Source organism: Scatophagus argus, chromosome 8 (genome assembly GCF_020382885.2).
Source record: "Scatophagus argus isolate fScaArg1 chromosome 8, fScaArg1.pri, whole genome shotgun sequence".
NCBI lineage: Eukaryota > Metazoa > Chordata > Actinopteri > Scatophagidae > Scatophagus > Scatophagus argus.
Window position 1 is genome coordinate 7,607,475 of NC_058500.1, and position 22,308 is coordinate 7,629,782.

At 39.9% G+C, this 22,308-nt stretch overlaps 2 protein-coding genes across 5 annotated transcripts; one reads left to right on the plus strand and one right to left on the minus strand.

Moving 5' to 3' along the window:
• Window positions 1-97: 97 nt before the first annotated feature.
• Window positions 98-6,720, plus strand: LOC124063621 (transcription factor-like 5 protein). Of its 4 annotated transcripts, XM_046397448.1 has the most exons (10): window positions 103-587; window positions 875-959; window positions 1,407-1,474; window positions 2,102-2,233; window positions 2,729-3,168; window positions 3,253-3,394; window positions 3,512-3,641; window positions 3,739-3,925; window positions 4,481-4,622; window positions 5,094-6,720. In XM_046397448.1, exons 5-10 carry the CDS (start codon window positions 2,729-2,731, stop codon window positions 5,196-5,198), a joined length of 1,146 nt encoding a protein of 381 aa, XP_046253404.1. In that variant the 5' UTR covers window positions 103-587; window positions 875-959; window positions 1,407-1,474; window positions 2,102-2,233; the 3' UTR covers window positions 5,199-6,720. The 4 variants fall into 4 exon arrangements, with proteins under 4 accessions (XP_046253407.1, XP_046253404.1, XP_046253405.1 ...); XM_046397451.1 differs by having other exon boundaries at window positions 98-1,474; window positions 2,729-3,150; XM_046397449.1 differs by lacking the exons at window positions 103-587; window positions 875-959; window positions 1,407-1,474 and adding an exon at window positions 1,885-1,998.
• col9a3 (collagen, type IX, alpha 3) lies at window positions 6,255-21,583 on the minus strand. The gene is made up of 32 exons (XM_046397447.1): window positions 21,173-21,583; window positions 20,148-20,216; window positions 19,082-19,117; window positions 18,701-18,772; window positions 18,418-18,471; window positions 16,597-16,632; window positions 16,107-16,130; window positions 15,898-15,951; window positions 14,663-14,716; window positions 14,415-14,456; window positions 14,267-14,323; window positions 14,080-14,133; window positions 13,851-13,904; window positions 13,602-13,655; window positions 13,436-13,489; window positions 13,257-13,310; window positions 13,102-13,155; window positions 12,955-13,008; window positions 12,793-12,846; window positions 12,516-12,560; window positions 12,366-12,419; window positions 12,185-12,238; window positions 11,454-11,507; window positions 11,287-11,358; window positions 10,450-10,485; window positions 10,192-10,236; window positions 9,506-9,538; window positions 8,710-8,856; window positions 8,522-8,576; window positions 7,908-8,090; window positions 7,359-7,436; window positions 6,255-6,987 (listed from the first exon to the last, which is right to left on the minus strand). The coding sequence occupies exons 1-32, from the start codon at window positions 21,236-21,238 to the stop codon at window positions 6,803-6,805; spliced, it is 2,037 nt and encodes a 678-aa protein (XP_046253403.1). The 5' UTR covers window positions 21,239-21,583; the 3' UTR covers window positions 6,255-6,802.
• Window positions 21,584-22,308: the final 725 nt, after the last annotated feature.

A 22,308-nucleotide genomic window follows, 5' to 3' on the forward strand; every position in this document is an offset into this window, starting at 1 on the left:
CCACAATGTAAGAACATGTGCAATTAAAAACTTTTACTGAACTATAAGTAAAATAAGCAACAATTCATAACATTTTGTTAGGTAATCATATGCTTTGTATGAAAAATGTTAATCTACAACAGTTGACTAATAAATGTAGACAGTAAAAATTAAAAATGTAAAAAGTACAGTATTCCTAGATGAAATGTAGTAGTGTAGAAATATCTAAAAGTAAGAAATATGAATACCCTAGTACAAGTATCAGTACAGTATTTAAATCCATCACTCTATATGTATACAGTATCCATTTAAATTGTAACTATAGTAAGACATGAAAACAAGCACATGTATGAGATAGCCCATATTCTCTGTGCATTTTAGAAGTGTTGACCAGCCTGTTGCTCATTGTAGGGTGATACTGCTTGTGTATCATCAGTTTACAGGAAAGAACAATCTTGAATTATGGACGGGTGGTGTTGTGGTTTGGATTGTTTTGGAATGAGTCATGTAATATGGGGTATTTGGCATGTAACAAGTACTACCCTTCAATTTGTTTTCAGGTGTCCTAAGAGCTCATGCTGTGACTATCAGATGGTGATAGACAATGGGTAAGTAAGAGAAAGGGAAGGGAGAAAGAGGCCATTCACAAAGACAGACAACCACAAACACACACAGTCTCACTTTGGGGCAATGTTGTAGCCAGTTAACTTAATGTGCATGTTTTTGGGATTGTGAGAGGAAGCCGTAATACCTGGAGAAAACCCACCCGTGCACAGGAAGAACATGCAAGCTTCGCACAGAAGGGGCCAGGGAGAGAGAGAGTCCTTGGGAAAAAAATCTACTCTAATAGAGGACTGAGTCTCCCTTAAGCAAGGATGTCCATTATCCTCCACAGAAACCTGCGAAGCTCACGTCTTACCAAAGGGGGGTGACAGAACTCAGTTGAATCTTCAGCCCTTCAGTTGGACAACTTTGAGCAAGTAATTAATATTGATATGGCTTTAGTAATGTATGTTAATGAATATGACTAAGCACATTTAATCAGCTACAGTCTTATTTACAGTTCTGAGGTAAGGAGGAGTTCTGAAGGCTTCACTTTTTATATTATATTACTTTATACATCGTAAACGGATAGCTGCAGCTAGTTACTTGAAAACAAATAAGCTTAGGGAATAAAGCAAAACATATTTTATTTTTAAGCCCAGTGTTTCTAATATTGTGACTCCTTCCAAAAAAGCAGTGTCTAGTTGTGTACTTCAAATACATTTAGTTGATGATATGTATATATGCTTATGTCAATTTTGAATGCTTTTTTTTTTTTACATTTTGGTATTGGTATTTAAGTAAAGACACCACTGGATCTCAGTGTACAAATTGTTGTTTAGCTACAGTGAAATAATTCAATGACAAATTATGTTTATTTATAGCAGATTAAAGACAAACAGCAACCTCAAACTTCATGTCTGCTCCATGAGGGCTCTTTCTGCTCAGGAACGTAATCTCTGCAGACTGGCCCTCTGGCTCATTTGTAACACATCCATCTAGTGTGATTGTATAGCATAAACAGTCACTTGAGTGTAATACTTCATAGATATTGATATTGATTATATTAATCATACCCCCCACCCCAAGGCATCCTGTGGGTCTCTAGACCCTGCTAAGATCACCACTGCTGTAGTTTTTTTTTGTTTGTTTTTTTCTTCCATTTATTAATGTGAAAGCAGCATGTTGGATTTGGTTTGCAATTGCAGTGGTGGATGAAATATTTAGATTGTTTACTTAAGTACTTAAGTAAAAGTAGGCCTTGTAATACCAGACTTATTGATTGAGGTGAAGCTGATTTAAATAATTTTATACCGTTGGGTAGTTCAGTATAGTTTTTTTAATGTACAAAACATGAATTTATGAAACCTTTCAGTTATGTTTTATTAGATGGAGTGGAGTAGTATTTATCTAATATTTTTCTCTGAAAGAAGGGAGTCTTCTGCGTAGGCCTACCCACGTTTAATATTTGCTTAAGTAAGGTATTTGAGTAAATGTACTTAGTTACTTTACGTCACAGTTATTTGACAGCTTCTTTATGGTATTTCAGAAACTTTAACACAATTTTCTATCTTTACAGAAGGTAGCAAATGTAAATAACTGTGGATGAGACGACCATAGCCGAATGGGAGTTTGATACCAACGTCAGTTATCGCGTTACTACCAGCCGCAGCCATCCGTCGACCGCCAACGACTCAGACTTGGCATCAGAGTGAGTAGTAAGGCCGTAGAGGAAGGCCCGTATAGAGAGCTGAATTATAATGTTTACTGCAGTTTATTTAGAGTCAAATCCGTATAAATTTGACGACTAACTAATTCGCCTGTTATAATATCGCGTTTCTAGTTATTTACCCAGATTTTAACGTTGGCGTCATTGCTAATGTCTTCCCTAGCTTAAAGTTAAGCTAACTTTTAAAATAACGAGAACGAATAGAAAGTCCACGGTTGATATTTGCTGACTTGTGGATAAAATTGTTTAATGTCAGTATCTTCAGAGTTAGTTTATTTAGGCTGACGTGAACAATGAAATTTAATAACGTTGATATCAGTCGTGGGCACACCTCAGGTAAATGAAGTCGGTTTACATGTACTGTAGCCCTTTTCTGGTGGAGGTGTTTAACAAGTGATATTTCTAGAGTTCAGTGTGTCATCCCTTCCCCCCATCATCTTGTAAAACCTTATATGCATCATCTTCACGTTCATTCAGATGTCGGGAACTGAGCTTGGCCTGATGGACATGTCAGAAGTTGAATACACACACTTTCAGCACCTGCATCAAGCTGAACCCCCTGATGGGCCATTTGCCAAGTCTCATCCTGCTACAGCGATGGTCAAAGACGCCACTGCCACACCACCGCAGACTTCTGCCTTCACATCCACTCAAGCTATTGATCTGTCAGCGTCAACTGATGAAAACTGTCTGGTGATGTCAGGAGAAAAGACACCAGCTTCTTATGGAGAGGTTCCAGGTTATGTGCTGGCCAGAGTCAGAGGCGAAGACTGTCCAACTGAACCACGCACCAACAGCAGCACATCTTCACAGGAGCGATCCAGATCGGCCGCCAGAGTTTGCTTGGAGAAAAGATTTAAAACGATGTATGCCGAGAGCCCAAGACAGCAAGACATTCAGTATGCAGTTCTTAACAAGTAGGCCTCACAAATATACAGTATTTGTAATTATTAGTGGTTATAGTGAGGTGTTTATTTTTCAGGACTGTTGTTGTGTTTCAGTTTTTTGACAATACTTCAGCAGCCTGCAGAGACTCAAGAGGAAAGCATACATCCTGAAATGCAGAAATCTGCAAATTCTGTTGAGGTTTCCAGCCCATTTGTAGGTGCTGTATTTAACCCAGCCACCAGCATGTGTGAACAAGTATGGTGAAATACAATCTCTAAGTCAGCATACATTGTCTCACAGCTTTATAGGCTTTATAGGAGCCATAGGCAAAAATTAATTGTTGAATTATTTTTTTTCCTTTTTTAATCACAGGTGATTGGCCATATTCCTGTTGTGGTTGAACCTAAGCATCAGGGCTTAATCTTCCCCAAGACATTTTCATTTCATTTTCACCCAGAGAGGGTTGTTTCAGCAGAGAAGCAGCAGTTGGTGAACATGAGAAGTAATCATCAGTAATCTGGACATAATCTTCTTTTGGAAGTTATTGTGTTTTTTTTGTTGCCTGCCACAAGTCTTATTCACTCTCATGTTTTTCATAGCTCTGACGACATGTGCTGATGCCTCCAGGAAGTATGATCGCACACACAGCTTTCAACCCATCAAGACTGTCAAAGCTGCCCCACACTCTGCTGGAGAATCAGGGAGCAGCGCTGGAAAAAAAGCTCAATCTCGTATGTCACACAGCCAGCGCAGGGAGAGACACAACAGTAAGGAGAGGGAACGCAGGTGAGCAGCCATTACCAGCAGCTGAAAGTGTCTCTGAGTACTCTGCCCAATATAGTATGGTTTAGTCGATGTAGTCATAAATTGAGATTTAATTGATTAAAAATAAATGAAATGGGGTTAGCTTATTAACTGTTTGGTTTATCAAAAGTAAAAATTACTCCTCAACTGTTTTGTTAATTGATTAAACTTTCAGGTTAATTTTCATGACAGATGACAGACATTTACTGGTTCAAGGCTCTCATTTCTGGTCTCACATTATAGAAAACTGAATGGAGTTTTGAACTGTTTGGTGGACAAAACATCTGCTGGCATCTCTTTGTGCTCAAGGACACTGTGATGTGCATTTTTTAAAATCGAATTCTGACGCTCATTAGCTCAAACTATTAACTGAAAATAATAATAATGAAAATAATTATTTGTTGCAGCCCTAGATAGATACAGTGATGTCTTCCATAAGCCACTGAGACATGAGCTTGAAGAACAGTGTCGTGGGGCAGTAAAGTTTGAAAAACACTGTTTATTATAAATATTTGTATTGTCTTTGTTGCTGTGCAGGAAGAGGATCCGTTTGTGTTGCGATGAGCTGAAAATGTTGGTGCCATTCTGTGGCTCCGATTCAGACAAAGTCACCACCCTGCAGTGGACCACCGCTTTCCTCAGATACATCAATAAAACGTATGGAGACACATTCAGAGAGGTAGGTTTGTGATTGTTTCATCTCGTAGTTATAGATGTAAAACATTTAGGAGCTTCATCATCCTGCAAGTGAATTATTTGATAGTCAAAACCTGGAGCACTAAGATAAGACCTTACTTATATTGCCTCTTCCTGTCTGAGTAATAAGTACCAGAAATGACTTTATATGACTTTTGTTATTTAGGGAGTTCATATCAATTTATTCTTACCTTTACAGTACAGAATCAAATAAACTTTACTGGGTTATCTAGTATTGCAGTTTGCAGTCTGTGGAAATTGATTTATAAAATAAAAAATACATGGGAGCAAATTGAAACAAGCCTTCATCTATCTAACCACATTATGATATGCTGACTGTGTGCAACAGCAAACCGAACGGCAGTAAAGCAAAACATCAGTTATGATAAGCACAAGCTGCCACTATCTGTCATTAACCACAATGATCTGCTAACCCTCCTGCTCGTTTTTACAGGAGTTTGAGAGGGCATTCACCAAAGAGAAAGGACTCTTCTTTAGGCTAGAAGACAGGGATGCACAAGACAGCGCACTGGGCACTCCTCTTGTCATAGAGCAGTAACCCTCTTACTATTTTGTTCAATAAATCATCTAGATATTTGAGTATGTTTTAATTTCACCTTTGAAGTAATTCATGTCCCTTGTGGTCGCGCAACAATTTAAATGAAAAAAAAAAAAAAAGCCCTTTGAGAGGAACAGTGATTTAGAAAGTGGAAGGTTTCCAGTCTCAGACCATGTGATCCCTAGACATGGTTGATTTTCTTCAGCTGCATCTGCACTAAGACCTCACTGTATCAAGTTTCTGCCGTTAATGTATTTCCCCTCTTGAGAGCCAACATTTGTTAAAAAGAAAAACAGGGCTTTTCACAGATTCATACACAGGTGGCACTGTTTCTCTTTGAAAAGCACCTGACATTGTGCTCTTATCATTAGATTTCACCTGTTTAGCTATTGTATGTTTACAAAGTTATTATTATATGTGCTCCTTTCATATGGTGGATTCCAATTTTTGTTAAACTTTGTCAGTACAGTATGTTCAAGTTCAGGTCCACATACATTTATTCCTTAATCACATGTTTAAGTGTTATGCATAGAAAAAGTAGGATTTTTTTTTTAAATGAATTATTTGAAATGCTTGACTTTTATAGAGTTAAGAATATTTTTTTCTTAAGTACAGACTGTTCATTTGATATGTAGAGAGGAGTAATGTTTTACTGAAAAGTGGCTTTATTTGTTCTTTCTTACAACATGTCGCTGTAGCATCTTACTGTACATACAACAGTCACCCACAAATAATAAATAGTATTTAAGGTCATGTATATTTAATAGTTACAGCACCGGTAGTACATAGTGGATGTTGTCATTGCAGCTTTTAAAAAATGACTTTGCTAGGATTCTTGAATTGATTTTACAATGACTGAATTATCTATGCACAAGTTCTGTTTCTGACCCTCAATTCGAGAGAATCGATTTCACACGTAATTAAAAAAACAAAAAACAAAACAAGCTGTAAAAAAAGACTATCAAAAAGATGTTTTTTTTTTGCGTTAATCTACACAATTTCTGGGCACTGGGGTATTTGTGTGTTTTTTTAATTCCTTTTACAATACACACACAGCTCCTTCACCCATTTCCATATTTTACACTGTAAGGTTGTATGTTGAGGTAACACCTGTGATTTACATTAATGGGCCATGATACATGCACATTCACTCAGAGACAGTCACTGTTGTTCTTAGAGTGTCATCTGCCAGAAGGATGTTAGCAAAGATAATGGGGGGATGGAAACAAAATGTGCAACGTTTTTATACACAAAGGACTCATCTTTCATTTTCCAGTTGTTTGCAAGTCAAGTCTTGTAATGCGATACTGTAGTATTTGGAAGCAATGTAGTTGTTCTCTTGAACTCTTTCCGTGCCTCACTCTACTTTATTTCTGGATGTCATCTTGATTTTTTTGCCTCTCAGTTGCTCTGGTGCTCAGGTCAATCCTTGGATGGTCCTCTCAAAATGTCACCCCTGTTGTTGTTATTCTTCCCATCTTGTGATACATGTATTTAAATAAAGAGGACATTTTTGTGATCACTCTATGCTTTCACTCCTTCCTTCCCTCACTTATCACCCTTCTTCCATGGGGTGGATGGCGTCAAGTTGCAGGAAGTCACGTTTAATGGTTTTTGGGGTTGGAGGATTTTCCAGCGGGTGATGTTCCCTGGCAGGCTGATGTATCACAGATACCAGGAGATCCCTGGTGCCCAGTCCTACCTACCCTGCCTGGCTCTCCAGGCTCACCTGGATCTCCTGGAGATCCATCACGCCCATCTTTGACAATTCCAGGTACTCCTGGAAGACCTGTGGACAGTATACAGGGGATGAGCCAATGACAAAATGCATGGTGACTTGACTGGTGAATCTGCACAACATGTAATATCATCTGTTGGGATAGTTAAAGCCAGTAGTACAAATTTTATTATAATAGACATTTCACATTGTCACATATCGACTTGACGCAGCAGGAAATACAGGTGTAATTAATAGCATTAATGACACCTTCATTATAGCAGGTAAACCAGCATGCCATGGAACCTGCACACCTAAATGGAATTTAGCCCTCTCTTATTTTATTGGATGCTTGTGTTTGATGAGTCAAAATGTCAGGAAACAGTATTCTCTCTCCAATCAGCTCGAGCTCTAATGACAGTGTACTGTAAAAGGCCCCATACCTTGGTATCCTTGGTCTCCAGCAGGTCCATCAATGGCTTTGCCAATGGATCCCTTATCACCCTGGTCACCAACATCACCTGTGGTGGATACAGAAAATTTTAATGGGTGGAAAGTAACTAAATTCATTTATTCAAGTACTGTGCTTCACTTCTTGAGTATTTCCATTTTATGGTACTTCTACTCCAATCTATTTCAGAAGGAGATGTGGTTTTTCTTCTGATGCACTTATTTGGCAAAAATAGTACTTTAGATAAAATGTGATAAGATGATAATATACAATGTCCAGATTTAAGTAGAGGTTCCCAGCCTGGTTGGCTTGTGATGTATGTATGTAGCTGTGGCCCTTGTCATTCCTCCGCAGAATTGGTATTTATAGTAGAATTTGAATAGAGGATCAATTTTTGCTAAGAGTATTTTTAGATTATGAGTACTTCTTCCATTTCTGCCTGTGCTAAATAGATCATGTCATTTTACAACTGAGGAGCTGCTGATCAAGTGATTTTTGTGCTCATACCAGTAGATCAAAAGTCTGATTTCATGTTTCATACCTCTGGGACCTGGGTCTCCAAGTTCTCCTGGCAGGCCTCTGTACCCTGGTGGTCCACGCGCACCTGGATGCCCAATGGAGCCAGAAACTCCTGGCTTTCCTGGAGACCCAGGAGGGCCAGGTCGGCCCACCATTCCGGGGGACAAGGGTCTCCGAAGGTTGGCGGCCAGCTGTGCAATCTGATCTGTAAGTGCAAGAAACCACCAGAGGGTCAAATATCCAGTTTATCTTGTATTAAATACTGGAGTGAATTACAGACAAATATAAAGTCCCCCTCCAGTAAAATGTATTTCTTCTTGTTCCTACACTTTGTTCAAGCTTTTACAGTGCAGAATGATGTATGTGCAGTTTGACTGACAGATTCATCTATTGAAAGTAGAAAAGTTTTTTCTCTGCTCATTGTTTATGATTTGTAACATCATAAAAAGTCAAGAAGCCAGTCCTGGTCCAATATTTAGCTTTCAACTGTGTGATGTGGAAACATCAAAAATGCACATTAACAAAGAAGATGCCTTTTAAAGAATGTTAATGTTGAAATTATACTTCTTTTGCTAAAAAAATATTTCAGACATACATTATTGCAGTCAAACTATTTCTGTCTGTATGTCTTCTCACCATTGATCATTGAGCCACACAGCTCCCTGATGTGCTGCTCACTTGCCAGTTTACCCTGAAACACAAGTAAAGAAGACATGTTTGAAGTGCTCATTCACGCAATTCTTTAGAAAACATCAACATTCAAGACGCTCCAATCAATCACAAGTTTTTTTCTCTAAAAAAAAAAAAAAAGACAAAACACTCACGGGTACACCTGTCTTTCCTGCAATTCCAGGTAGACCCTGCTCCCCCTGGAAGCCCATTGGTCCTTGTTTTCCTGGGGGCCCTCTTCCCCCGAGCTCTCCTTGTGGGCCCGTCACCCCCTTTGGTCCCAGTTCACCCCGCTTCCCTGGCTTTAATCAACAAGAATTATCCATTAAATAACTCATTTTATTTTGCAGAAGTGAAGAAATCAATTTCTTCCAAACTGGAGGTTGAAACAACCATAAGTCTCTGATTTGATCGTTGATTAACACCAACCAAGGAGAAAACTGGTTCTGTTGAGACGGTGCGGGGGCGGTTTCATATGGTGTCTTGTTGCTTTATAATTACTCCAACAAGCACAGCAAACAGCAAATGAGACTGCGAAAGTGAGACTCATCAGTACTTTGTCTCTAATTACATAAATTGCGCAGCAGCTTAATGTGGCTCGTCTCTCCCTCGTGCCGATAGCAGCAGAGAGGCCAATAAAGCAAAAGCAGCAGTACCTATTGCTAATTAATCCTATTAAACCTGGAATGTGAAGCAGAGAGCAGAGAGTCTTGTGCAATGAGTCTGACCGGTGGGCAACAGCTCAGAGCGAGGCACCAGTTTTTAATGTTTAGTGAGGGAGTTTGGAAAGAACTTGTGTTGCTAATTACACCCACGCACAACATCTGATCTAACTGGGTTCTGCGCTAATAAATGGACATGTAGTGCACGTAGAAAATTCGTTTGGAGGGAGCAGCTTTATGTAAGCTTTATGTAAGAAAATGAAAATGAATCAATAACTCAATAGCTCACCTGTCCTTTTTGTCCAACTGGGCCAAAAGGACCCTGGAAATAAGGACACATGTTGAGTTAAACAGATGAAAAATGATTTGACCTCACAGAAAGTAACGCAGCACACAATCACTCACAAAAACTTTATTTGAGGGGTGAACTGTCATATGGGTTAGTGCAATTACAAACTTCGAAGAAATAATAAAAGTGATATAACAAAGCCACTTAAGTGGAGAAAAGAATTAACACTAAAATAGATAACATAAGTACAATACCATAAATAATTAAATAAAGTTAAAATAATGGCCATAAGACATTTAAATTGAAAAGAAGGTGACAAAAAAGTAGGTTTTATGCTTTATGTTTTAAAGATACCAGCTGCCCTCAGACTCTTCTGACAGATCAGAGTATTAAACTAAAAGCTGCCTCACTTGTGCCAGAGCACCTGATTGGTCAAATAGGCTGATGCGAGACCATGGATTACTTTACAAATAAGTAAATTTTAAAATCTATAGGAGAACTGTCAGGCAACTGGTGTAGAGACTTTAAAATGTTCTGTGCTCCAGGTCCTGGTCTGTAGTCAGGCAGCAGAGATCTGAATCGATTCTGAAGCTAATTACTGCTAACAAAGTAATGAGTCTCTAGAGTCACTAATACTGCTTGTGTTTGGATTCTAATCGAACTGTGAAAATGAAGACAATACTTACAGGCTCTCCATTCTCTCCTGGTAAGCCATCACTTCCTGCCACACCCTAGAGAGAAAACATAATATGTGAATTATCTCAATAAATGATTTTAACAGGTTATGAAAAGAGAAAAGAAACTTTTCTGGACAGGAAGAATTTTCAGGTCACAGCATGAAACATACAGTATTTCCTTCTCTGTCACAAACATTACAGACAAACAGCTGGATGAAGACTATCAAGAGTGGAGGTCATTATTGTGCTTGACTTAGAAATATTTACCATGTCTCCTTTAGCTCCATGGGCTCCAACTGGACCCTATAGTGTTGAAAAAGGACAGAGAGAGAATATTTGAGAGCCATGTAAAGATATTTTGTGGACGCCCAGCTGTGGCACAAGGAAGGGGGTGGTCAAGGGTGGCGAGGTGGGCCGGTTGAGGGGAACCTGGAGCGGTATAAAGACTGGCTTTGTTCTATCCTCAGATTCTGAACAGGAGGCCTTTTCATGTTTGAGATGTCTCCTGGCTGCAGTTTGAGTTTATACCACTAAGACTGAAGTGGGACGACCTGGTTGTTGGCATACGTGCTGATCTGTCTGTGTACAGACATTTCTTTAAGTTTACTGTTCTGAATTTGAAGGAGAGGCCCTTAATGGAGATTTCTCACAAGTCTTTCAAGTGACTTTTACTTGAGCTTGTTGTTGTTGTTGACACTGACATACTGTATTGCAGCGGGAACGATTAGTAGATTTATTTAGTCAATCAACATGAAATTAATTCACAGTTGCTTTGATTATAAATGAAATGTTTTGAGTCGTTTTTTCTCGCTTCAGCATCTCAAATCTACATGGTTTTTCAATTCTTACTAATCTCGGCCTACTGTGATAGTAAACTGAATGTTTGACATGGCTTTTGGATTTTGATTGATCGAAAGACATTTTAGGACGTTGCAATTTAGACATTTCACAGACCAAATGATTAATCGAAAAATCATTTATAATCAAGAGAATCTGTTCATAGAATAACAGGAAAGCCACAGCCACAGCACACACATCAGGGTTTACACTGGATGTAGTGAAGCCCTGAAACATATTTAATATTGTCACACATGTCAAACTCACCCTTTCACCAAAATCTCCACGGATTCCTGTGGGACCTGGAAGACCTGGATCCCCCAAGGCTCCTTTTACCCCCTGCAATACATAAGACACATGACCAGTGAGCTAACTGCTAACTTAAAAAAATAAAAATAAAAATAAACAATGATTGGTGATTTCATGCAACTGACCTGGAAGCCTTTCACTCCCTGAGGCCCAGAGTTTCCCACTGGTCCAATGCCTCCCTGTTGGAAACAGACACCATCATGTAATGCAATAGTAACCCAAACAAGATTTTAAAGATGTTTCCCGCTTGAGAACGATGTTTTTTCTTGCTAATATTTGCGAGAAGAACTAAAAAATGAGTGTGATAGTTGTGTAAGATATGATTCATTATGCAGTGCAGTGTACAAGTGAAGTGTTCCTCTGCTGTGGAATTTCTTTTTTCCTTGCCGCAGGGTCTGATGTGAAAATCAAAGACCTCCTTTTTATGAATACCTGCTCTCATCACTGGCTCTTCATTATGAGCAAACTTTACCTTAACAAGACACCGTATCAGCAACAAAACTCTTAGTATTTTTGTAGCAGAATATCGTTAACCTCAAAGGGCAGTGGTTTAGGTCAGTGTGGGCAATTGCTGCTATGCACTGTGGTCTTTTAAGACGGGTGCATTAATTCAACTTCTTTTACATATCATTATGAATTCAAGCATTCAGACTTCTTCTTACAAGATGTTTAAATGACTGAAACTAAATGAATCTAAATTCTGTTATTTGCTTAAATTTTACAGATGAGCATCTGTGCCTGTAAATGTCCTGTAGCAGATGTTTTTTAAGCTTTCATGGCTACCCAAGCAATGCAGCAATCTGACAACAGATTCACGTACACAGTGCCTTAGTTTATAGTGTAAATATTTACTTACTGCCACTCCTCTGGGTCCTGCTATCCCCCTCTCCCCAGGGACACCAATCTCACCCTGTGGGAGAGGATTAAAGATGGTGGTACATTGTTAAAAAGTTCCATGTGGGGTTAAGTGATATGACAGAAAGGATGTGCCCCAGTAACCCCCCGCCCCCAAACGAAAAAGCCCATCAGATACATACAGGAATACCTGGCTCTCCAGAGGGTCCCGCCTCCCCAGGCTTCCCTGGATCACCCTGGTGTAAAAGAAGAGAAAAGAGAAAAGTTGTCCTCCACGGTCCTGATCTTAGCTTTAAGGTTAAAGCCTGTTCCTATCTTAGTTTAACACTCACAACTTCTCCTTTAGATCCCTTAGATCCAGGCTTTCCTTGTAGACCCTAGAACAGAAAATATGTAACATTTTTCACATCCATCCCATGTGATCATTTTTTAGACAACGAGCATGTTGAGTAGTTTAAACTTTTCACATTTTCAGCAGTATATGGACTGAATTTTCCTTCTGTTGACGTGACGAATATTGATGAGAATGGGTATTACAATCTAACTGGCCAAGTTAATGATGGATATAAAGATAGATAGGAAAGACCCAAGTCTGCCCAAGCTACTTACAGGAAGGCCGTTTGGTCCTTTCTCTCCAACTACACCGTGGCGTCCAGCATCACCCTATGAACACAGACAACACTGTGAAATCAGCTTTGCTCACACTGTGGACCACTACCTTAATTTAATAATTTAAGGACAGAGAGTGCAGAATAAAAATGTGCGATTTACCTTCTCACCATCTAAACCTGGTGTACCATCTTTGCCATCTCTGCCAGGAATACCCTGTAGAAGACATTAAAAACGATCCTCATGTTTCTGAGAAATTGTGTATCTACAGTATATTACAAATGTGCATTTATTCAGATATGCACTTACAGGCTCCCCTTTGGGTCCTGCTCCCCCAGGACCGCCTTTGGGACCAATTTTACCCTGTTGAAAGACAAATTATTAGCCATTATTAGCCATTAGCCGTCTATTTGTCTGTCTATCCTTGTAAGACTGAGAGTAAGAAATTGAAGACTTTTACTTACAATTTCTCCTTTGGGTCCTTTGAATCCCTGTGGTCCTTTTTCTCCAGCATCACCCTGGAGACATCAGATGAAACACATACACAGCTATTCATTGATGGGACCAGCCGTCTATTCTGGCTATAAACTAATACCAAACAATGTTTTTATTTCAAGTGTGTTACAAATAAGGAGAGACTCACTGTCTTTCCAATGATACCGGCAATGCCTGGTTTGCCTCTGAAACCAGGCAGGCCCTAGAGACAAACAGAGGAAACATACTGTGAGGGCACAAATTTAAATGGTTGCATCTTGAGTGATAAGAAGCTGAACAAGAAAGGTACAATCAATGTTTTAAAAGTCACTTACTCTGTCTCCTACAGCTCCCATTGGGCCTTGTAAACCTCTGAGACCACGTGGGCCCTGAAACACAGCATTACAGCATTGTGAAGACACATGAAAACATTACTAATCACTCTGATATTTAATAATACCTCAAAAAATTGCCTGTACTAAATATGCAAATAACAGACAAAATTATGTCTACATACAAACTGTAAAGTAATATAAGAGCAGGAAAAATAACTGAAGCTTTGAAAAATCTTTTATGTAACTCACCTGCAGACCCACAGTCCCAGGAATACCTGGTGGACCAGGTGGACCAGCATCACCCTAAAGACAGAACAGGACACCCAGGACAGATAGGACAGCAACAAAACAGGAAATCACATGAAGATGAGCAACTGTACAGAACACAACCAGCATATAACGGGTTCATTCTATTTTTATGTGACCCTATTAGTCACTGACACCAGCCAAAATATCTGGATCACATAACAAAACTCACCTTCTCTCCATCTTTTCCAGGCTCTCCCTTGTCTCCTTTGTGTCCTGTGTGACCCTACATGAGCAAAAATACGCAGAATCAAATACAGACTTGATTGTGCAGGATTGAGTTGTGTGCGTTGTGTTTATTCCCACAGACACACTGAGCAACAAATTTTTAAAAAAACTGCATGACAAACTGTATTTACCTTGAATCCTGGCATCCCAGGAGCACCAGAGGGACCAGGGGGGCAGATTGCAGGACACTGCAGAGGACAGAGACAAAGCACTGAGGACTCCACACTCACTGTATGCTGTCATTACACTGCTCTCACAGGTGCACGATTGAAAACCTACCAGAAGGTCACCGCTAAGATCATGAAGAGTACCAGGAAGACCCTGACAGAAGGAGAAATGACGTTCATTATTATTGTTAGTGATAATACACACTCTTCATCCAATGTATTTTCTTCCTCACATTTAGCAAAGTGTATCTGTGACTTCACAGACATTCAACAAGAGATCCACTGGGTGGCAGTGGAAAAATATAGTAAATGACTATGCTGTTTCAGCAGCACCAGTTATATAATGGTAAATGCACTCACTGGTGGTCCGTCAGGGCCAGGAGGTCCGGGAAGTCCTGGAAGACCCTCAGGACCCTGAGAAGCAGATAAATAGCACCAAGATTAGTAGCATCTTCATCATCTGTGTAAAATAGATGATTGCTTCCCCAGTTGTATCAAAGACAGAGTGGAAGTGCAGTGTCAGGGCAAAGTGAAGTCATCTGGTCACAGTTATTCCATGTTGAAAGAGTAACACTTAAGAGTCCACCTCCACTTAAAAAAGTGATTTGCTTATTGTCACATCACTTGGATGTTTGAGCAGCACTGACACTCGATGGCTGTTTCCAAATTAATCTCTTGAAGAAAGAAAGTGGAATATAATTTAGCTGTCTAGTGTGAAAGTCGAATAATGGTCCAACCTGCAACTTAGAAGTTGAAAGTGTGATATGGAAACGGGAATCCTCCAGCACACAAGCTGAAAATGGACTTTTGAGTGTAGTAAGACATGCTGTTGGTTAAATGTTTTAAGAAGGTAAATGAACTTCTTTTTGTTGAAATTATAATTTGAAGCATTTTACATATATGCATTAAGACATGTTTGGACAGCATCTTTAACTGCACAAATTACAAGCCAGTTTAATTTGGTAATAAGGAAACGTTCCATAATACTTCCTTTGACCCTTTTAGGATCTCCGTAGATTATGATAACCCTGACCTTAGACTGACAACAATCCTAATACTGACCTGAACAGTATTTTTAATGCTAATGCCAAACTTAAGATAAATTCTGACTTGGACAATAAAACACAGTGCTACTAACAATACTGTAGGGCCTTCTGAAACTGAGAAGCACATAAGCCGAGTGTGAGCATTGGATGATCCAAATAAAGTCTGACCCAGTAGAAACACTTGGCCAGTCCTCATACTAAAGTGTACTTCCTCTGCAGTGGTTATTCTCATCCTCCTGCTACATTATATAAGAATTTAGGGCAATGTTGTACTGGTTGATTTCAGCAGAGCTGGAAAAAAACCTGCTGGATCTCAATCTGTTTCATCAGCTTCACTGTGGCTGAGGCTCGTCTATGAATTTTGCTTCCATTCTGTATAAACCTAATAAGCTGACTTGATGATTTTCTGTGGCCAACAGGGGATTGAGGATAGAATAAGGTAGAATAGATAAAAAGAATGATTTGATTATCTCATTCTGAATAAGAGGATGTTGACTCGTCCAGGAGAATCACAGGAAGTGTAGTTGGGGAGACCAAATGAATACTCACTGGTGGACCCTGGGGTCCAACTCCGCCTGGCAACCCGTTGGTTCCAGGTAGTCCCTGGAAACAAAAGACACTCCGTATGTTAAAGGTAATAGAGAACATGTTTAGGGAGTACAACACTGTGTTACATGCAGCGAAGCTATAATGATATGGGAAAAGTCTCCGTCTATCTGCACACAAGAATCATGTTAAAATCAGTGTTGTGTACTCACAGCGGCTCCTGATCTCCCTCTGCCCTACGGAAGACACAGGAAGGCAAATTAAGTCACAAACACAGAGAGCATGATTAGATTTCCTCACAACATCAATATCCACCATGTGATATATAACTGCACTAAATCCATTTTAAAAGTTTGTCCCAGGTCATTGCTGGGGGGTGGATATGCACTTTCGCAGTCCAGTTCCATCAGACAAAATTAGAATCTCATAATTCTTGAGACAATATGTGAGTTTGCCACTTTCACAAGTGTCAACTCAGATCTGAGTTATTGCCTGAACTTTACAGGAACAGAATAACAAAATTTGATTCTCTTAGCAGGAATAACGGCCTCGAGTCCAATTACTGGTGAATGGACAAGATCGTATGTATGGCAAACTATCAAGGAATTAGAAGTGTTCAAGGCTAATATGGTCAATTTAATAATGGCCTGAGGACTACTGAACACCTGTGTGGTGCATTATATAGGATGTTGGGGTACTTACAGGAGGTCCAGGAGGCCCAGGAGGTCCAGCTTCACCCTGCAGAGAGGAGGGTAAAATACCACAATCAAGCTCAAGGACACAATCAGAAACAATGCAAAAGAAATACTGGGACCTACAAATGTGTGGACAAATTTAATTAAAAAGATGGACACAGCTCTGTCCCTTTTTTATTTTGCAGACAGTACATGGAGACATTGTCTGCTGTGCACAATTCAAATTATTTCAACAAATTTAAATTTAAATCTGTCTATGAATGTTTTGCATGGTTTAAGCTGACCAATGGGGGCTGCCACTTAGCAGTTCTTCTTAATTATTGTATAAGTGATTAACTTAATGTTCTGTGTATGAATTTGTAAGTCAAGTTTCAGCTGGACATGATAAAGGACAAGGAGTGCTGCAGTAACACATTACTTTAAATGGCTGTTTGGCTGATGCTCTCAGTGAAAGGCATCAGTTTTGGAAATAGACTTGCTATCACTTGTGTTCTCTGGCAAATCTGAAAGGTGCTGTCAGTGTTTCCTCTCAGTCTCTACTACTGATGAAAAAATGCCACAAAACCCATATTAAAAGAGAAAAAAGGAAGTAATTTGGTGAAGACTTTTTGTGCTGTTGGTCATGACGAAGTGGAGGACCACAAATACTTTGCAACTAATTATTAAAGTTACTGACAGGAGAAAATGTTAGGATCTTGGCAAATATTGTGATCAATTAAAACATTTATAAATGTCCCTCCTCCAAAAATCTGTGCAATCCCAAAACGATTTTTGGTCTGAGATACTTGTTCCTTCTTCATCTTTCCTGCATTAACTTCAGTTTATTTATAAGTTCCATCCATCATTTCCTTCTGTAAAAAAATTACTCCAACAAACTTGTTTCCTGATTGAATGATCAGTTTGTGGTTTTCTGCAGTGCCCTTCTTCTTTCCTAACTAACATACTAAATCTCCATGATCATTTCTCCTCTTCCCTCTCTTAAGTCTTTGTTTACCTCCCTCACAGCTGTATTTGTGTTGTCTAAGAGGCCAAGGACTCCAAATAAACAGGCTTAACGCAGTGATGTTACTGCATTCCTCATACTGACAACTAGACCGCAGGGTATACTGGCACATGAATCATAAATAGATGTGAGGTAGCTGAAAATTTTCTTTAAATATAACACTTAATGGATATGTCTAATCTACATGGTGTTGTGAAAATTAAAATCATTCGTTTTAGCTGATCGTATCTGGTTTGTCTTTATACTCTGTCTCAAACTCCACCAGTCTGATCCTGTTTGTCTTTGCATGACTCTTCAGCACTATGAACCAGCCATGGCAGTGTAGTAATTTGAGTAATTAGGGGCACCAGTTGACACAAGAATCCTCATTAGTTTGGCTAATTAGCTGAATTGCCAGGGGGGAGGGAGGAGTTGTATCTAAAAGTCTTCCTGTGTACTCATAAGACGTAGTTTGATGCCTCATGCGCTGTAATTTTCTTGTATCTCTCGGTGGACAATACCTGCTTCCCTCTGCATCGGGCCAACAGATCAACATCCCCTACGGTCTCACAGATTGGTGGGAAGCAGTGTGCATTCCGGGCCGGATTAAGGAAGCAGCAGAAATAAATCCGATTCTGATCCCTCATTAAAAATATTCCCACCAAGAGGCTGAGTCGACTTGATAAATCCAGGCTGACAGAGAAAACATGCCTTTGTCCCTGTCAGACCCCCTTAAAGATCATACAACTTGATTCTTCATTATTCTTTCTCGTGGCTGCCTTCAACTGGTTGATTAAAGTGTATCCCCCGCATCCCAGAGAGAGCAAAAGATGAAGACACACTTACTGCATCCCCTGGAGGTCCATCCTTTCCAGCTGGACCATCAGAACCTGTCAAACCCTGAAGAGAAAGTGTATCATTCAGCTGGATATCACTGCCTCTTCCTCCGTGGTCACTTTAAACATTGTCAATAATCAGTTATCTACACTCTGTTTAGGTATTGATACCTGGGATTTTGTTGACAAAGACAAAGGTGGTGTGTTGAAGTTGGCATTGTATTGTATATTGTATTGCATTGTATTGATGTATTAGTGTTGTATACGTCTATGTGCGTTTAGCGGACACTTACATCCACCCCTGGAAGTCCTGGCAGGCCTGGTTTTCCTGGTGCCCCTGATGTTCCTGCTTTCCCTTTGGCACCCTGCATAGTCAGAGAGAAATCAACTCTCTAGCCAACTGAACAAGGAATTTGATGACAAAATGAAACAAATAATAAAATCTAAAGTAATAAAGTAGGGCTATGGTTTGTTAAGATTTACTTTGCCATGTGCACAGCACAACAGTTTGTGCCAGAAATTTATTAATGTGTACATTGGTGGTGGATATTAGAAGTTGGTTAAACCAGTTGTACCAATACCAACATGCTGTGGGAAGACTGTAGCAGTTCTTTTCCTTAGGGAAGAGAGGAGGCTTCATACGGTCCTTAAATAAGACATGTTGAAATACTTACTGCTTTCCCTGGCAATCCAGCAGGTCCAGTTTTGCCCTGTCAAAAACAAAGAGAACAAATGTAATGTACCCAGACAAAAACATGAATTTTATGCTTTTTTATACTGTCACACAGGCCCAAACACCTCGAGGGAGGACAGTCTTGTCAGTGACTGGGGAAGAGCAAACACCACTAAACTGTGTTGATCCTGATTGGTCACATGATAAAAGCTTCAGTTTGGTTTGTGTAGCGGGGCTGAAGGTGCAGGGGGGAGGTGTGAGGTGAAACTCTAGATGGTCTCACTGGGTTGGGGAATGTATGAATGGGCCCTCTGTGTGCCCAAACTTTACCAGAGTCATAAAAATGATCACAAATACAACATTCACCCAACATTTTTTTCAACTGAAATGAAAATAAAGAAGTTTTTTTTTTTTTTTAAAGTGTGTCACCACGTTACTTAAGTTCCCCATAATCCAATTTCCTCTTGTAACTAACGCAAATGAAATTTTGTCCCACCATTTTCACTCATATTTGACATCAGATCCTTCATACCAGTAAAGCCCATTAAACAGAAGGGATTCTGGGGACATAAAATTTCAGTAATTTTTTCTGGTATTGTCCACATTTATTGACACTGACGGAAATCCACACATATCAGACAGACGCACATTATACTGACGCACATTTAAACCCTGCCTACCTGACATCAGTGATTATGATTTCGTACCTGGAGGTGGGGCTTTGGGAGGAGTCGGTGTGATAAAAACTAACATCAATATTTCAGATATGCTTATGCATAAAGAAACACCTTCTACCAAAGGTAAGCAAGCAGGATTTTGAAATTCACCATAAAAAGATCATCAAGTCATAACAGAGGCTCTATTGTAATTTTTGGTGATCTTGATCTGTAAATGATGAGACAAATGCATCAGTTAAATACTTACCAAAAGAAAACCCCATTCAGTATGATACTAACATATTTTTCTCATCTCATCTACTCACTGGAGATGGTTAAATATAAAATAGGCAAAAGTCAGAAGCCACATCAGTTTTATGTAAAGAATTTGTTGGAGTCTGGTCAACTCACATCAGTGCCATCCCTTCCTGGTGGCCCTGCGGGTCCTGGTGGCCCAGGAGCTCCTCTGGGGCCCGGCCTCTGCAACAATGAAAAAAACAAACAAATCCTCATGATAGTCAGGCATTTATCTCTGAGAAATATTCTGCACCCGCTGGTCCTTCAACACCACCGGTGCTTTATACATGTGTAGGTTTGATATGAACCAAATGAAACAGAAAGCACCAAATATATGGTGTATTTTGGCGTTAGTGCCATGGTAATTAAGAAGAAAATTAGCAAAAATTCTACCCAGGACAATATTAACGAAATTAAGTCATTCATCCTAATTCTAACGATGAGACTAGACATGAATTAGACTGAAAAGAAATTCAGTTTAACAGCAACTCCACATAAACCACTATGCGTAAAGACGCTTTAAATCTCCTCTTACGCACAAGAGGAAGGCTAAACTAGATTAACTGAAAACAAAAACAAATAAGTAGTTGACAGTCAACTAAATAAAATAAACTTATTTCACTGAGGACATTTCAAATAAGCTCTCTGCCTTCGACTCAGCCAGGGGAGCCTGAATGAACAGAGGTGGCTTTGTGCGCTGCGGCACTGATCTCCAGTCCGCACATTCCACAGGTTCAAGGAAAACATAACCTCGACTTCATCAAGCAGGCATAAGGCACAGCCACCTGCACACAATCAGGCTGACATTGGAGGGTAAAAATAGGTCTACAGTGCCAGAGAAACAAATCGACATTATGTCTATGATAATCGTAAGAGAAGAGTCGAGAACATTTGATTGTAAAGCCTGGAGAAAATACTCAGAGGAAGCATCAGGTCTGATGGTGGAGAGCATGCAGGCCTAAAGCTACAATCACCAGTGCCACTATACCATCACAAGGAATTTAATTTATTATCAGTCGGTGGATCACATGAAATCATTGCAATACAAGACAAAATGTACATTTAACGCTAGCAGCAAAAAAAGACAAACATCACCATGAAGATGTGACGGAGGCAGCTAAGTGAAAGGTAACTCTCACCTGGGCTGAGGAAGATGTTAAAAGCTGGCACAGTAAGAGCACCCAAAGAGCAGAGAACACCGCCATAGCTCCCAGCTCGCCCTCACAAACCCGAGTTTATGCGGAAAAGGTCAAATCCCCGGCTCCCGGTCCTCTCTCAGTCCCCCCCGGCGTCCGCGACGGAGCTTTCCTTCACCTCACGGCGCGCAGCTCCTGAATGACTTTCTCTCTGGTGCCAGATAAACCCGAGCCTCCAGCCGAAGGGGCTGAACTCAGTCTGGGGCACCGTACACAGGGGTGAGGGGGGTGAGGAAGAGTGAGGGAGGGTAGCAAGCAGAGGGGAAACCATTTCGGACACCGAGAGAGTGGGCTGAACTAAAAACGTTAAAAAAATATGCAGGGGTTCTTGCTTTGACCAATCAAAAACTGACCCAAAACTCATATCCTCCATGTCTGCTAGGTGAGAAAGGTGCCTTCTACCACTATACAACACTTTAAGTGTTGTATAGTGGTAGAAGTACAATAAGGTAAAGTGGTACTGCAGCATTTTAGTAGGCTCTTACGCCTCAATAAAGTTTGAGGACACTCACAGTTAAAATTCAGACAATGGAGGCCACAATGGCAGGATCCTTCAGAGCTATAGAAGACATTACACATGCCATTCAAAGTTTAAAGTTGGCTGAATATGGATACAGAGATTTCAAGACTCAAAAAGCATTTATCCACCATCATCTGTCATGGAGGATGAGCATAACTAGACTACTAGACTTGGTCTAAACTTAAAATAACTCAACAAATAGTGTTAAATGCTTTATTTATAATGTTCCAAACAGGGAATGATTAAAGCTTCAGGCAGAGGCTGGCATGGACAATGCAACAACACACAGCAAGCTCAAACTCCAACAGTATATATATATATATTTATTTATTTGTTTATTTTTTTTTACTATCCTCACCGACACCCTCGACTGCACACTGATCCTGAGGCCTGAACAAATTCTGTTGCATCTATATCTGTAACATGTTTTTTCTTCCCTCTGTTGTGAGTCATGTCACTTCACTGAGGATCAGTCCGTTTGCTGGAGAAAAAGACAAATATTTCTGACTATATGTTGCTGCACTGGGAAATCAAAGAAGAGTCTGAGGAATAGGAGCTA